The 16505-nt window shown below is 27.9% G+C and overlaps 1 protein-coding gene across 2 annotated transcripts in view; it reads right to left on the reverse strand.

Annotated features, from left to right (window-relative positions):
* Positions 1 to 14876, reverse strand: part of LOC130672344 (uncharacterized) — a 32933-nt gene extending 18057 nt beyond the window's left edge. For both annotated transcript variants that reach the window (XM_057476897.1, XM_057476889.1), the window contains exons 1-2: positions 14283 to 14876; positions 469 to 550 (exon numbers count right to left, since the gene is read on the reverse strand). In XM_057476897.1, coding sequence (XP_057332880.1) covers positions 469 to 540 — 72 coding nt within the window. In that variant the 5' untranslated portion in view covers positions 541 to 550; positions 14283 to 14876. The remainder of the gene's footprint in view (positions 1 to 468; positions 551 to 14282) is intronic.
* Between the last annotated feature and the right edge of the window lie 1629 nt (positions 14877 to 16505).

The following is a 16505-nucleotide window of genomic DNA, read 5'->3' on the forward strand; positions in this document are numbered from 1 at the left end:
TAAACATTCCCGTGACTCCTTGCTCTTAAATAATGACAAAATTAGCTTCGTTGCATCAAAATACACGAATAACGCCCGAATCATCTTTCGTCTATTTCTATTATTTATTAAGATATAGCGTCTTAAAAAATACAAACTTTTTGCCAGGTCCTTTTGGTTAAAAATTGCGCGTGCATCCACAGCCTAAGAGTTATCAATTATAGTTTTCTTGTAATTTAAGTTTTAACAATTAAATTGTTTATAACAAAAAACTGGATCACCGTAGAACTTTTTAATTATCAAAATCGGTTTCCTCGCATTCATTTACATAAATACTCGTTGAAAAATCATATCGACCTGATTTTGCATACAGCTATAAGAATAGCGGCGAAAGGACTTATCTTAGACATAAGCTAGCAGTAAACTCCCGGAATCAGTGTTGAATAAGACGATTAATAGGTAAAAATTTATTGTTAAAAATGTATTTACCGTGTAGATGATTATGCGTAGCAACTTCCACACCCCTCGCATTCTGGTGGTCCGACAGCCTCTCACGCGCATATGCGTGAACCTAAAATATGAAAATTAATTATTAGTAAAAAAAAATGATTTTTTCGGAATTATTTAAAATGCATAAAAATAATTGTATATACATGTTTATATATATGTATTTTTTGTGATGTTAATTTAAATAAAAAAAAACCGGATATAATTATAACATAAATAATGATGATAATAATAAATAATGTTTCGTGTAAATCGTCAATTTATAAAATGTTTGTATCATAAAATGTAACGTTAGAATTATAATTGAGGTTTCAATTACATTTTTTAGTTACGCTTTAATAATTAACACGGTTTTGCGAATTACCAATTATGACATAGCACTATAATAAATGGAAGCGTAGGGTATAGCGGTCATAGAGTAGATTCTTAATTAACATTTTTTTCTTTTTTAACTGAAATATTTAATTACATATTTTATTCATAAATTTATTTACAGAGGTAATAATTATAAGCAGTGAGTCATCAATATCTGAAAAAAAAAAGAATACATCCACGATCACGGTTCCTAAACAGACTTTCCGCAAAATATGAAAAATTCCTACGGGAACTTTCCATGGGAATCAAAATAAAAATCCACCTGGAAATCCCCATGGATTTCTAAGGAGATTCCTGTAGATTTTTTTTCTAGCGTCCGTGTGGGAAATTCGTTCCAAAAAGAGCCAAAAAGATAAACAAAATTTTGACTAAGTAATTAGCAAGCCGGTTTTGCGAAGTTCTTTTTAGTTAAAAGAATTTAATTTGAAAATTTTTCAGATTTGAAAAGCGTAAGAAAATAATAAGACTTAAACTAAATATGAACAATTTTTGGCTCTTATTAGAATTTTTGAAGAACGAGGTTAGATTTAGAATTTAAAAAAACTTTTCAGTCCTCAAAATGGTCAACAGAGCTCAGAATTATCTCAAATTTTGAAGATCACTCTCATGGACACTTCTGGAATAATTTTATTTTGCACATGCGCAATTACCATCAACTAATTTATACGACAAATTTCAAAATGGCCACTTTGTCCCCTGAGTCATAATAATGCTCTCATTACTAAAAAAATTATCAGATTTCTTAAATTGATAAAAAAATAACTTCCACTTTGAAATGAAAATATGAGATGGCCATTTTATCCCACGTTACCATAAGTCAAAATCTCATTGGATTATTTTTTACTTTTTTTCTTTTAATCAATAGTAAAATATATAGATGTCTCGTATTGACACTTAATAAATTATAAATTAAATAATTATTATTATGATGATAAAATAAAGATATATATGTAATAAATAATCGGTAGGCGTTGTACATCTATAAACACAAGTCTCGTTACTCACAACTGGCCAGTCAGTAAAGTCAATTAAGCGTAATTGCTAGGTATCAACTAATACAAGGTAATACAAGGGCTACAGATGATTGGAGGCGTTGTACAAGCCTTTCAAGTATCAGTTAGCCATGCTAATTAGTTACCTGTACTATACATACATAGATGTCAGTGTGACATTAATACACACTGTATTAAATTGCAGCCTATAACGCTGTAATGTATGTACGCTTAATGTGTTTATTATTATTTATTACTATTTCATATCAAACTGGTTATTCATTAATTTCATCGGTTAATAAATCATACCACGTGCTGATTTATTTTTTGTAGATCAAGTAATCAAGTAATCAATTACATATGTTATACATGATAAGAATTTATTCTTATTAAATATTAACATAATTTATGTACTTGAAGTTTCGAACGTTTTTCACGCAACGAAAATGAAAATAATTCATGAAATTTGTGTCTAATGGCGACTTAAGGAGTAGTTCGGGGTGGCCTGTCCTTTTCGGGTAACGTGCGAAACATTTACGAAATCTAGATCCAGTAGATTTTTTACTTCTCATTTATTCTTTCTTATTTTCGTTCCGCGAAAAACGTTGCGATCTTCGGGTACATCATAATTTTTACTTTTTATTTTTTTTCAAAATTTGTGATAGTAAATCCGGACAATATCGGCCTGACGGCCTGTGTAAAAAAAATTCATTTCAAAAAGAATAAAAAAAAGTTCAGCATGTGGAACTTTTGAACATGAGACAGATTAGAACTTCGAATGGAACTTTTTTGGAACGTTAGTAATTTTGATGGTAAAAAAAAGTTTTTATGAGCAAATTTTGATACCGTAAGACTCATTGTTATGAGCCTTTTTTGTCTCTAACAGGCCGTTTTTGGAACTTCTTTGGAGTTTTATATGGATATTCCAAAAAAGTTCCAGAGTCACGACTTTTGATTTTTTTATGGACTAAAACAGGTACTCCAAAAAATTCCAAAATCACTACTTTTGAATTTTTTATAGAACAAAAAAAAACGTCCACAAAAAATTCCGAAGAAGTTCCAAGAATGTCCTTTTTTGACTCCAAATTTACTCATAAAAACTTTTTTTTTACCATCAAAATTACTAACGTTCCAAAAAAGTTCCATTCGTAATTCTAATCTGTCTCATTTTTAGATGTTCCACATGCGGAACTTTTTTAGAATATTTATGGAACGAATTTTTTTACACAGGGGAAAGTGAAATAAACACATGTAAAAAAATTACTATGATCACAATAAAATTTACATCGGTTGCAGTGAGTAGTGATAAAATCATTGTCAATTTTAATATGGCCACAGTAATTTCTGCAATGTTTTTTTTTCAATTCTCGCCAGGTGGCCTACATGGTCCGCTCTTTTAAAATGAATCAGTGAAAAAAACCTGCAAATCAGTGAATATTCACTGCGAATCAGTCCCAAGTAGGGGGGGGGGGCACGAAAGCCCCCCTCAAAAAGTTGGGAAAATTTTTCTTTTTCATTTTCGGTCAAATTATGATATCTGTGATGTTTTAAAGATATTTTAGGCTGATCTGCAATATCTGGGGTATAATAGACCTAAAAAAAAATTAGCTACAGAAAATTGATTTTTTTTCTAAACTAAAATGAATTTGAAAAATTTATTGATTGAAACTCTTTTAGGTCAATAGATTATATTGTGATTAAAATAAAAAAAATCCATAAAATTGATTATATCAGCTAAATAAATTTTTTTTTTAGTAAATTAGAAGTCCATGGGATTACAACGGTACGAAAATAGTATATTTGAGCTTAAAATAATTTTTTTTCAATAAATAAAAAACAAAAATTTTTTATGGGGGTTGGAGTGGGGGCCGTCGTGCCCCAGAAAAAATTTTTTTTTTTTTGAGTCTTGGTAAAATCTCAATGGATTTGATTAAGATAGGTCCAAATTAAGTTGACCTAGAGATTAAAAGCCATAAAAAATAATTACCGGTTTAATGGGGTCGTCGTGCCCCACCCTCCCCCAATATTGACTTATGGTTGATTAGCCACATTAAATAATTAGCTTACAATAATAATAATTAATCATAAAAACAAACAAATTCTTCCGATTTATTGGAATCTCAACATACATTCTTGGCACAGTTAATAAATAATAAATGCGCATAATAATTATATCGACATATACACACGTCCATACAAATATAGTATATGTACACATATATATATATTCTCATATGTGTAGCATATGTAAAATCCTTTCATAAAACATGTGATGTTATCTAGAATGGAACGCGATCGAGTTTTGTAAAATATGAGATTATTTATGTAAATATATATACATATATATGTGAAGATGTCCATACAGATCTGAGAATGTTCGACATGTTAAATATGACCCAGTGGAGAAACATGTGAACGGACGTGTATATTAAACCGCGAGTGCGTGAGATCAAGCTCGAGCATCCTATCCTTATTTTTATTATTTCATACTTCCGGCTGACGTTCGACCTCACCGAACCAGCTTACTTATTATGATATTATTTTAATTATTGTAATATAATAATAATATTCTTTTTTTTTCGACCATTAAAAAATTTCTTTTCATCACTAATTATACCGTTACTTACTACAGTATTCTTATTAATTAAAATATTAATTATTGTAATTATAACAACAATAACAATAATCATAAAAAGCGAGTGATAAAATATGTACTTATTATTCATAAGCGATAATAAATTATTACTGTTTTTTTTTCTTAATTAAAAATTGTCACTGCAATTATTCAAGATTTTACATGGGATTGAGGTAAAAAAGTTTTTGTAGTTTTGCTAGACATAAATTTTATATATATAAATACATATATTTTATGATCTCATTATATATTTATTATTATAATTAATAATAATATTTAGATCGCAGAAATTATTTTGTTGGAAAAAAAAAATTATTAATGGGGAAAAATAATTTTTTTAGGTGGGGGTGTAAAAAATTTTTTTGAATTTTTGTGATTAATTTTAAAAAATTGAAGTTAATAAATTTTATGAATAATTTTTTTTTCTGAAGATTCGAAAGAATTTTTTTAGTGGAAATGAACAAATGTCAACTCGAATCGCTGACTAGTACTACTAGATTTGAATCCAATTGATTTGAAAAAATGCGGTGGAAGTAATGAGTCAAAATAATGACAATTTTTTTTTTGTCCCGCATGAAAATATCACATATGATAAATATATATTAAAAAATATATGTTACAGATATAAATATATATGTGACAATACATGAAATCTTATATGGAACTCTATATAGATTTTGGCCGATTTCATTATATTTCTATATATGTTTTCTCTTGTATGATTTCATATATTTCCGTATAACTTCAATATATTATTTATATATTTGAAAACTTATAATTTTAATATATTCAAAAATAAATGTTATTTATATATGGAAACAAATAAGAATACATATATAATTCATCATTATATGGCACGATATATGTACCATGTATTTAACTTTAGAAATTTTTGTATATTTTTCGATATATAGAAGCATATAAGTCTCCCCATATATGTAAGAATAAATAAAATCTATTCTTTTCTGTCTTCCTCTCTATGTTATAAGATTCAAACATTGTGTTCAGAATATATATACATGTGTACTAGCTTACAAATTTACATATATAATTATCAATATATGTAATACATATATGTGCTAACTTATAAGTTTACATATATGATTATAAATATATATAATACATGTATTAACTTATAAACTTACGTATATAATTAATTATATTAAAACTTACTATGTTATATATAAGAAAATATTTATCGTTTTTGGCCACTTATATGGTCCCATATTGATTATATATTTTTCCATATATATTTATCATCTATGGTATTTTCATGCGGGGTAATAGACTTTTTCAAATTCATGTCGATCTCAGATCGAAAATTTAAAAAAAGTTTTTTTGCCGGGCGAAATTTCTTCTAGGACCAAAATTTCGAATTTGAATTATCTGATAACTGAAATCGCCGCGTTGAAATTTTATGAAAAAATGACAGCATTCTAATGATTTCGAAATCATCGGAGCTATTAATACAATAGACCTCAAATAGAAGTCGGTTAGTAATACGATAATTCGGGGTAAATTAATTGCTTTATAATCGTGTATATGATCTATAATGAAGTGTATAGTAATAATTGGAGTTCAACAACTCTGAATTAATTAAATCGGCTACAATTAATCGTATGTGTATTTTAAATAAAACTAATTAATTATTTAATTAATACTCAGCTAACATTTGCTAAATCAATTTAACATGATAGATGTTGACGTAAAGAATGTTCATAATATATGTGAGCAGAATAAATTTAAATATATTAATAGTATATATAAATATATATACACATATATTTTATCATTCTTTCTATGAATTTAATGTAATGAATCAGGCTTTTGATTAAATATAACCTGCAAATATATACTAGAAAAACATTAGCGAGGATTTGAATAGTGTCTTGGCTTAGGTTTATTCTAATAAAGTCTTCCCAGAGAGTAAGTCACCGTCGATCTTTACCCCCACTATTGGAAAAGAAGTCTAATCTCACCCCGTTACTACACATTAACATTTACATTACAAACCGAAAATTTTTGAAAATTCTCGACGGCGACTTACTTTCTGGAACGACTTAACAGTAAATAAAAACTTACACTGTCAAAAATTTCGGATTCACTTCCGATTTATTACAGGAAAAAGTTTTTATTGCATAGTAATGAAAAAAGTTTCATATTACGAATTATGAACACGATCTTGAAGTTAGCAAACAATTAAAAATTTTTTGATTTTTTTTAGGGCAATTAAATTTGAAGAAAAAAAAAAAATAAAAATATGCACATGTAGAAAATTTGAAAGACTACAAGTGCAATTTTTTGAAATATTTTTTTTTTTATATTTTCTTATCATTTGTTAAGAAATTCAAAATTACTAGACGTCGGCTAATTTCAGTATCATATGAACATAGAATTAAACTCTAATCACTTACACTCTTGAAAAGTCGCACATTTCCTACAGGGGATGGTATAGACCCGAGGCAACTTTTAAAAGTTCTGGAAATGATTGTATGCATAATTTTATCTTGGGAAAATTCTGAGATACTGTTTAATAAAGAGAAAATGGAAAGCATATGGTTTGAGGTATGAAATTCTTTTGGGGATCTGTGAAAATCCAGGAAAACTACTTTTTTAACTCTAATCACACAGTAAGGGCCTGAAAGACCCCAACATTTTCGGAGTAAAATTTAGATGACATCACGCTCAAATTAGGAGCTCTGACGAAAACTTTTTTTGAGCTTGAAAACTTATAAACGCGAATATTTTTCAGGGTCAAAGAGCTCAAAAACATGTGATATATTTTTGAGCTCAGCGAATTCAAATTGAAAAGTACTTGGGTTTAGCCCGCAGGGTCAACTGTTTTCCAGATTTTTTTTTGTATACAAGTTATTGTAAAAAATGAGGAACAAGTTTCTTCCCACTGTAAGACAGAGTTCGTAATTGAATTTTAATCTTGTTGATAAAGCATTTGTGCGTAAGTTATCTCAGTACATTAATATCGTTTTAACCAGAAACATTCTTAATCGTGGTAGATAACATTTATTATAAACCTTTTTTTCTTCTTTTTATCCCGATGGGAAAAATGTGGTTTACAAATTCGCCAATATTTCTTTACACCATCAGCTGTAAATTAACTTGTTTCAGGTTTCTGTCGTTGAAACTTGAATTTTTTATGCCAGTATATTATGAAAAAAAACGTTTACATATATATTATAAGTATCTGTGTAATTTTTTACAAGCTACAAAAAATTTTTATTTAAAATTTGAACCATTTTTCAAAAATTCAAATCATTCGATTTGCATCAGCTACTTAGACGCATATCACGATCAGTTGATTCTTAATTAAATCATATTTCTTCTCAAGTAAGGTAAGAGACCCAGTACCCGACCAAGGAACTAGTATCCGATAACTCATATTTATATTTAATAAATTTTAATAAATACAGATATACAAATTTATGGAGTGATCGAGTATTAGTTCCCCGATCGGGTACTAGGTCTTTTACCTCATTTGAATTTTATGATAACTGCAAGAACGATCCAAATAATCAATTAATTCGTTCAAGAAGTAGATCATAATTTGAACATAAGCAAAGATCTCTTTGTTTTTTTCAATTTTTTTTTTAGTTATGAAGTGTTAAGTTTTTCAAATTTTATGTTCTAAGGATTTAGGTCATATCCCGTAAGAAAAAATATATGTACTACAAAGCCAATACATCAGAGCACATATGTCACATTAATATTTTTCCCTTCGGAATACGTGATATGTAATATATAAAGGGTACTACATCACTATATCGAATAGTCGTTTTAAGTAACCATTTTTTCGTGAGCTGAAAGTTCAAAATTAAATAAATTTAATAAAATGTATATCAATCCTCACAAACTTCCTATTATATAAAATTCTAGCAATGTGTCTAATATATATATTTAAACTTGTTAACTCAAAAAATTTCGGTAATGGTAATTGATTAGCTAACGAGCTCCTAACAGTGTCTATAATAATAAAAAAATCCAATTCCGTAACTTTAGAAATAAAAGCAAAAAAAAAATCTAAGTGAAGAGAATAGATGTTCGAAGTAACGAGTGAGCGAATGAACGAATAAAAGAAGAAATGAGAGAGTAAAATAGTATATATAATATATTTGTAACATAGAGATAATTAAGAGTAAGCATCCAGCGTTACAATTTAATTCCAACAGACTTTTTTTACTTCATTTTATTTCCTATTCTATATATCTATTCTCATTTTATTATACTTCATTCTATTTTGCTTCTCAGAACTTTTGTTTAATAAATTTATCGAGTGAATTATTTTTCAATGGAAAAACTTGTGAATTAAACTCATTGAATTCTTTAATTAATTTGAATTAATTTAAACTTTATAATTATAAAATATACAGAAAAATGTCTAGGCTGACCAACTTGTCCTTTTCTACTCACGAATCGTAATTAAGTATCCTAATTTCGATAACTAATCTTGAGAATTTTAAACTCCGAAAATCTCGATAGTTATTCAATTTTTGAGAAAAGTATAAGATACCTTTTTTGTAGATAATTTAAAGAGCTACAAAAAAAGTTTCTTACAATTTTTCAAATAATTCAATATTTACAGAGATATTTTCAAAAAACCAATCAGACCCAAAAATTTTTAACTCAAAATTTCTATGTCTAATTATTAGAATTTTAAACTCCAAATATCTCAGTAGCTATTCAGTTTTTGAAAAAAGTATAAGATACCTTTTTTACAGAAAATTAAAAGAGCTACAAAAAATGTCATCTTCATTTTTCCGAAAAATTCGATATTCATGAAGATATTTGCGAAAAACCAGTCACACTTTTTTTTAATAACATTCAAATTTTTGAAGACAAATTTTGAACTTGATTTACTAAATAAATATACATTTTTGAAACCCAAGTTTTTCCACGAATTCTATGACGAACTACAGTAATTGTCCAATAATTTTGCACAAGATTTAGTTTGAAATATTGAAGCAACTGATATTGGCCTTAAATTTATCAAAATATCTTATTTTATAACGACTGTTCGAAATTGGAAAATTTACAAATAAGAGTTTTTAAGATTAAAAAAAGTTTTATCTTTCAAATAACTCGAAAACTATGTATTCTATTGATTTAAAAATCTAATTAGATCTAAATCTTATACAACAGTTTCTTAAAATTTGCCGTAAGAATTATTTGAATAAATTTGAAAGTCGCAATCAACAGGCTTCCAAATTTCGGAAAATAATAATCATGTATTTGAACTTACTACCTCTAAAAAGTTTCAAATTTTCTCCAATAGACGTCCAGGCCTCGTCTTTGATGTCAAGAACAAATGTCTGCCCAAAGACAAATACAAATGTCAGATTACAACATAAATAACTTGATATAAAAAAAATAAAAAAACAATGAGACAAATCCTTTTTCAATTTTGCAGTTCAACGTCTCAGATATCATACGATTTATTATTAATTTTTTTTTACAACTGCAGTTTGCCAGTTTGTTACAAATCATCAACTTCCGGTAAAATTGAATAAGAGCATCCTCGCGAGTCCATCGATTTGTCGCGTAACTGCAATAAAATCTCTCAAACTACGATGCAAATAATAATTATTTATTTAAAAGTGCATGAAACAACAATTTGTCGATGCCTTACAGGCTGCCACACGTGCCCATTATTAGTTAGAATAATACCATTGAGTTATAGAGCAATATTTGTTAAAAATCTATATAATTTAAAAGTTGCAATATCCATAAATAAAACAACGAAAATAAACTTTTTACCTCTAATTCTAATAATTTTACCTTTAAATCGACTGCACGTCTATGCCCGTGAATCGAGGTGGAAAGGCTTGGCCTTTAACGGCTGTCCACACTCGTAATTACGCCGGTCATTCGTAGACCGTGACTCGTTAGCTGCACGATCCAGACGCGCAACCCAAGAGAACCTTCCATTCATGATACTCACGCGCTCCGGTGCCTTTCATCTTTCTTTTTATCTTTTTTTTCCTTCCTTCTTACTTTCTTTCTCTCTCATAATCTTATCCATACATATAAATCCATATCTATATCTATATCTCTCTCTCTCTTTCCCTCCAACTCTTATTCTAATTTTATTCTTAATGTATAGCTAACAGCCATTGATAGTTAAATTGCGTAAACGTGTTATGAGAATCAATTGAATTTCGGTATTTATTGTTATTACTTTATAACGGTTTACAAAATTTATATATAAATAGAAAAAAAACGTTCCTAAATCCTATTTAAAATAAATAGTTTTTTTTTATCTTAATTAGTAATTTTAGTTGAGTTTTAATTGACATTGAAATGTAAATTTTTTATCTTATTATTAAGTAAATAATTCAATTAGTCACAAAAAATATATAAATATATATAAATACACTGTAAAAAGAGCAGTGTTAAAAATGGACTCATTTTAACTTCGCGCGGTGTTAAAATAAAATTACACCGGTGTAGGAGGCGTAATTTGGCAGTGTTAAAATACCGGTGTAAACCGGTGTCTTCACACACGCACACACACATGACACACACGCGCACTCACTCAAAAACACATGAACATACATGCGCGCACCCTAAGTAAAATATTTTAACATCAGTAAAAAATATTTACACCGGCGGCGGCGCTATTTTAACACCGCTTTCGGGGGTAAATTTAACACCGCAAATTTTAACACCTACACCGCTTGGGCTTACCCCGGTTATTTTGTACAGTGTATATATGTACTGTAAAAAGAACGGTATCCAAAATGTACTCAACACCGCGCGGTGTTAAAATATTGGTGTTAAATCGGTGTAAAAAAAAAGTGTAGTATCCAAAATTATCCGCGTTAAGGACAAATTTAAATACACTTACTGTGAAAAAAAAAAACGGTGTAAGTCTATGAATCCCGGTGTTTTGGTTTTTGGTGTTAAATTTAACAAACTCGAATTCGAAATATTTTTTTAAAAAATTGCCACGCTGTGTAGTACAAAGTTCTATAAAAGTTTGAATTTTGAAATTTAAGTTGATAAATTTTCTATTGCGTTTTTTCTTTATCTGAATATTAAAATAAAGTAATAAATTTTTCGATAAGTCAGAAATATTAATATGTGGTATAGAAAAATAATTTCTGAGTATATTATAAGAAAATTTTATTAAAGGGAAGCAGTTCAATTTTCAAAAATATCGAGATTTTCTACGGTTACCTAAAAATTTTGAGTAATTTTTACTACAAAATTCTCTGTGTATAAAGACACTGGTTCTAAACCGCAATAATGCGTTCATAGATAATCCCTAACACCAATTAGAGAAAAAAAAAAAGATTAAATAAACATTTGTCCGATCTACCGTAAAATTTTATTGTATTTACTTAAAGTAAAAATAAAAAATAGAGGTAGTAACTTTAAACAAATATTTGAGAAGAAGGCAGTAGTTAAACAAGAATAAGTGATGACTAGTCGGCACACTGACTTGTAAGCTTATATTTGTTTGAAAAATTAAAGAAAATGTATTATAAAAAAATACAGTTATATCCAAGAAAGTAAATGGGTGTGACTATTTAAGAGACGACCAAGTTAAGTCGTTGTATGCCTAGTGAATATTTCATGAACTATGAAAACATACGATGACATATATATTCGCACAAATAAAAAAAATAAAAAAATAAACCGTTAGCTATTTCGAATTTTGAATTTTTTTTTCTTATTAATGCGAACTTTGAATGATTCATTAATTTTATTACTTTATTTCTTTCTCTATTCGGGACATATATTTTTTTTTATTACAAACATCGATAATATATACATATATACTCGAGAAAAAATATTTGACCGAAAATACGCCGGAAGTAAAGAATTTTATGAAAATACGCCGAAATTTTATTGTTCCTAATAAACAGACCGGAAATTGGCTGAAATTTGATCAGTAAATTGAGTCGGCCTATTTTCGACCATTTTTAGGCCTAATTATCGGCCAATTTTTGGCCTTGTGTTCACCTTGGCCAATTGTCGTCCACTTTCCGGGCTACAAAAAAATTTAACTATTTTGTAGCCCGTATGAAAATAACATATATGGTCAAAATATATGATAAATATCAGAAAAAATATGTGGCCAATTTAACTATATTTTCGGATATATTTTTTTTTATATTAAAAAATATAATATTCATCATATACGAGTCCGTATATGTTTAGCATATATAAAATATATTTGTCGATCATGTACAAAAAATATATTTTTATCATATATGAAAATATATATTCTTGTTATATACGATGACTATATTTTTATCATACATAAAAATATATATTTCTATCATATACGAAAAATATATTCTGATCGTATATAAAAACATATATTTATATTGTGTATGGGAAAAAAAAGTTTCTTATTCGTATGACCAACTCCAATTAAATTAGATCTAAATTTTAATATACTCTTTAAATTGCAGTTAAAATTTTCAAAATTAGTTAATTTGATGCGAATATATATACCTATATACATATACATACACCGAATAAAATATGTGCTTAAATATAACAAAGAAAATATATGGTGCCATATATAATATAAATTATATGCTACCATATATTTCATTTCATATAAAATTTTTATATTTTTTGAATATAAAAGGAAATATATCAATACAATATATTATAAGGTGAATGTAAATGTATAATAGCTTAATATAAAAAACATATAAGTTACATATATGGAATACATATATTTACTACTGTATATAATTTTATATTAAATCGGCCAAAATCTCTATATGATTTGTTATAATATATAATATAATATATCATATATTTTTTGTTGCAAACATATATGATTTTATATATTTTAACCACACATTGTTTTTTCATACGGGAGGCTTGAAATTTTTTTACCCGGGTATTTATAGTGATCGGTCAAGTGAGTGAACACGGCCAGTAAATGAACATTCATTCATTTTTACTTGAATAATTAAGATTTCAATCACAATTACATAAAGAAAATACTTTATTGCGGTTCAATTGACAACTATTAGAACTTCAATTATAATTTTGTTGCATCCTCTACATTAAAATATCGTAAAATACGGCCGTTCATTCACTTGCTCAGTCACCCTATATATATTTGAAGACAAAAAAAATTAATTTTGTCTGATTTATGGGCAAGAAATTCCGCCTTAAAAGTATCTTTAAAGAGATGTTATGAGTAATAAGCAATAACTCTTCATTTTGCTGGGTAATAAGTATAATAATTATACTTAACTCGAGATTTGTTTGAGTAATTGACACCTCTGACAACTAATTGAGGGTTAAACATATATTTTATTAACGTTTAAATCCTCGTAAAATAAAAATTTAAGTAAAAAAAAAAATTAATTTAAAATTTTAATTTAAAAAAAAAATCTGTCATATATTTATATAGATATAAATTATAATTAATTTATTAATGAAAAAAAAAATATATGAAAATAAATCCACGTGGTTTTTGCGAAAGTTCCGAAAAAATAAATTTTTTTTCTGTGTGTTCGTTTTATAACTTCCCGACTGACCACATTCTCTCCCTTCTTCTTAAAGAGTAAAAAAAAAAATATAAATAACGAAAAGATCAATCTTTGGCCCTACCGAATATCGCGTTAAGTAATAAATTAAAAAGATTTCGATGATTAATAAAGAGCGCATTCCGATGAATTAAATTGGCAGGTAAAAACAAAATTATTTGATTTATAAATATTGAATATTTATAAAATTAATTCATACATCGATGGCAATAAATCACAAAAAAAAATTTATGTTGAAAATTAAAAAAAAATTCTTACCTAATAAATTAGGAGTGTGTGAAATTGCCACGTGTTACCTACTAGAACTCACGTTCTTCGAGTGCCGCATCCCGGCCACCAATACCAAAAACACCCGTTCTTTTTTTTTTTTTTTTTTTTTTTTTTTTTTTTTTTTTTTTTTATTTCAATTCAATTTAATTTCCTAATATAATTAAAAATTTTAATTAAAACAAGTTTAATTTAATTCAACTGAAACAACTAAAAAATCTACACTTTTAATCACTCAATTTACAAAATCTTATCAGATTTATTTGTCAATTTAATTGATTAAATTTTTATATATTTATTATTTAAAAAAAATCCCACTACACTAAAGTAAAAATTTCTTTAGTCCTTCACATGTCACAATTTCACGTGATCGTATCCCAAATAATAAAGTTATTTATTGGATAAATAAATAAAATATATAATTTAACACAATATATATATTTGTAATAGCAGTCATATAGTAATAATGATAAAAATATAAATAATGTTGTTTTAAGTTGATAAAATAGTCGATAAGAGATTTAAAAGTTATCCGTAGTCGCAGAACGTGCTCCGTATTCGAGTGTCCGCTATAACTTGACTGGTAAGCCGGTAAAGCGACAGGTGCATTGGGTGGTGGGGATGATGCCTGAACGATGAGTAAAAAGTGGGAGTAAGGCCCCAACAGACTGGCATTAGTTAGGGGAGGGGTAAGACCCGGCGTACGCTGAGCTACAGATGCTTGAACAATGTGTAGTAGGGATAGAAGCATGATCGCTGTGCGTAAGAGAAGAATACGGGGTAGGGATAAAGCCTCAACGGCGCTTGAGTGAGGGTAAGGCCCAGCGGAGTGTACGTGGTGGGGATAAGGCCCAAGTTATGCGGGTGGGGAGAAAAGCCTCAATTGTACGACGTACGTCAAGTGGACACTGTGGACATCAGACCGTCCTAAGAGTATACAGACCCATAGAGGGCAACGACACTGAAGCCCAGACGATGGGCCTTATTTCCCCACTACTCACGACACATTTACCGAATTTCTCACCGGAGATTCACATTTATTGTCACGGTCATTTTTTATTTATACTTTTTTTTTTATTTTAAATTCCAAACGTTTCGTATGTTATATAAAAATTATATAATTATCATTTTTTTCTTTTTTTTTTATAAATATTCAGTAAGCGTTTAAATTTATGTTGATTTATTATTTGAGTTTGCATTTATTGTTAACGTTTTTTTGTTTGATTTCGCATTATTGTTTTTTTGTTATTTTGAATTAAATGGAGCTAAAAACATGACGACAGTTCAGTGTACGGTCTTGAAGTTAATTCTTAGAATATACGGAGTCGTTGAGATAACTTTGACTTCGAAGTATATAATAAGAAGCGGGGAAGTTGAAAGAATAAAAATAATAAAACGAACGAAGTGAAGTTTTTAAAGAAGTATATTTTAAAAAAACTTTGAATGCCTAATGCATTTTTAATAAATTATCAAATTATTTTTTAAAAAATTTTTTTTTCAATAAAATAAACTGTAATATATAAAGATAAGGTAACCCGGGGTAAAATGAGACATAATTTTTTTTTTTTAATAAAAAATAATTGATTATGATTTTTAAAATAGGCGGGGTAAATTGGTCACCTTAGACAAGGCAGAAATTCGAAACTTCCAGTAGAAATTTTATTTTTACTTTAATTATTTTACTGAAATTTTAAAAAATCCGAAATTAGGGTAAAATGGCCACTATTAGAATTGAAAATTTTTGTAGCCTATAAAAATTGAAATTCATAAAAAATTTTCATTCATGAATAAAAAAAGTTGAACACTGGTCTACTTTACCCGGCAGTCAAATTTACCAGTTGAAATAACAAAAATTTTGTTTCAAAAATTCAAAATTTTCCCTCAAATTGAGGTAATAAACTTGCCTCACTTTTTTTACAAATTGTAACTAAAAAAAAAAATATCTCATTTTGTCGTGATCTCCCATATAAATATTCGCTGGTGATAAAAATAAATAAATAAATGTTTATGTACACATAAATGACTAGAGTATATGTATGTTGTCATTTACTTGGCCTTTTCCTACTTTAAAAGCAATACGCAATGACTAACATGAGGAACAGCAGATGTGACTCGAATTGGGTGACGAGCGAGAGGCGCGTGGAATGCCAGCAAATTCTTCTTCGCCTCTTACTCTGCTTCTTTTTATTTTTATTCATTTTATTCAGCTATATA

Source organism: Microplitis mediator, chromosome 1 (assembly GCF_029852145.1).
Source record: "Microplitis mediator isolate UGA2020A chromosome 1, iyMicMedi2.1, whole genome shotgun sequence".
Classification (NCBI taxonomy): Eukaryota; Metazoa; Arthropoda; class Insecta; order Hymenoptera; family Braconidae; genus Microplitis; species Microplitis mediator.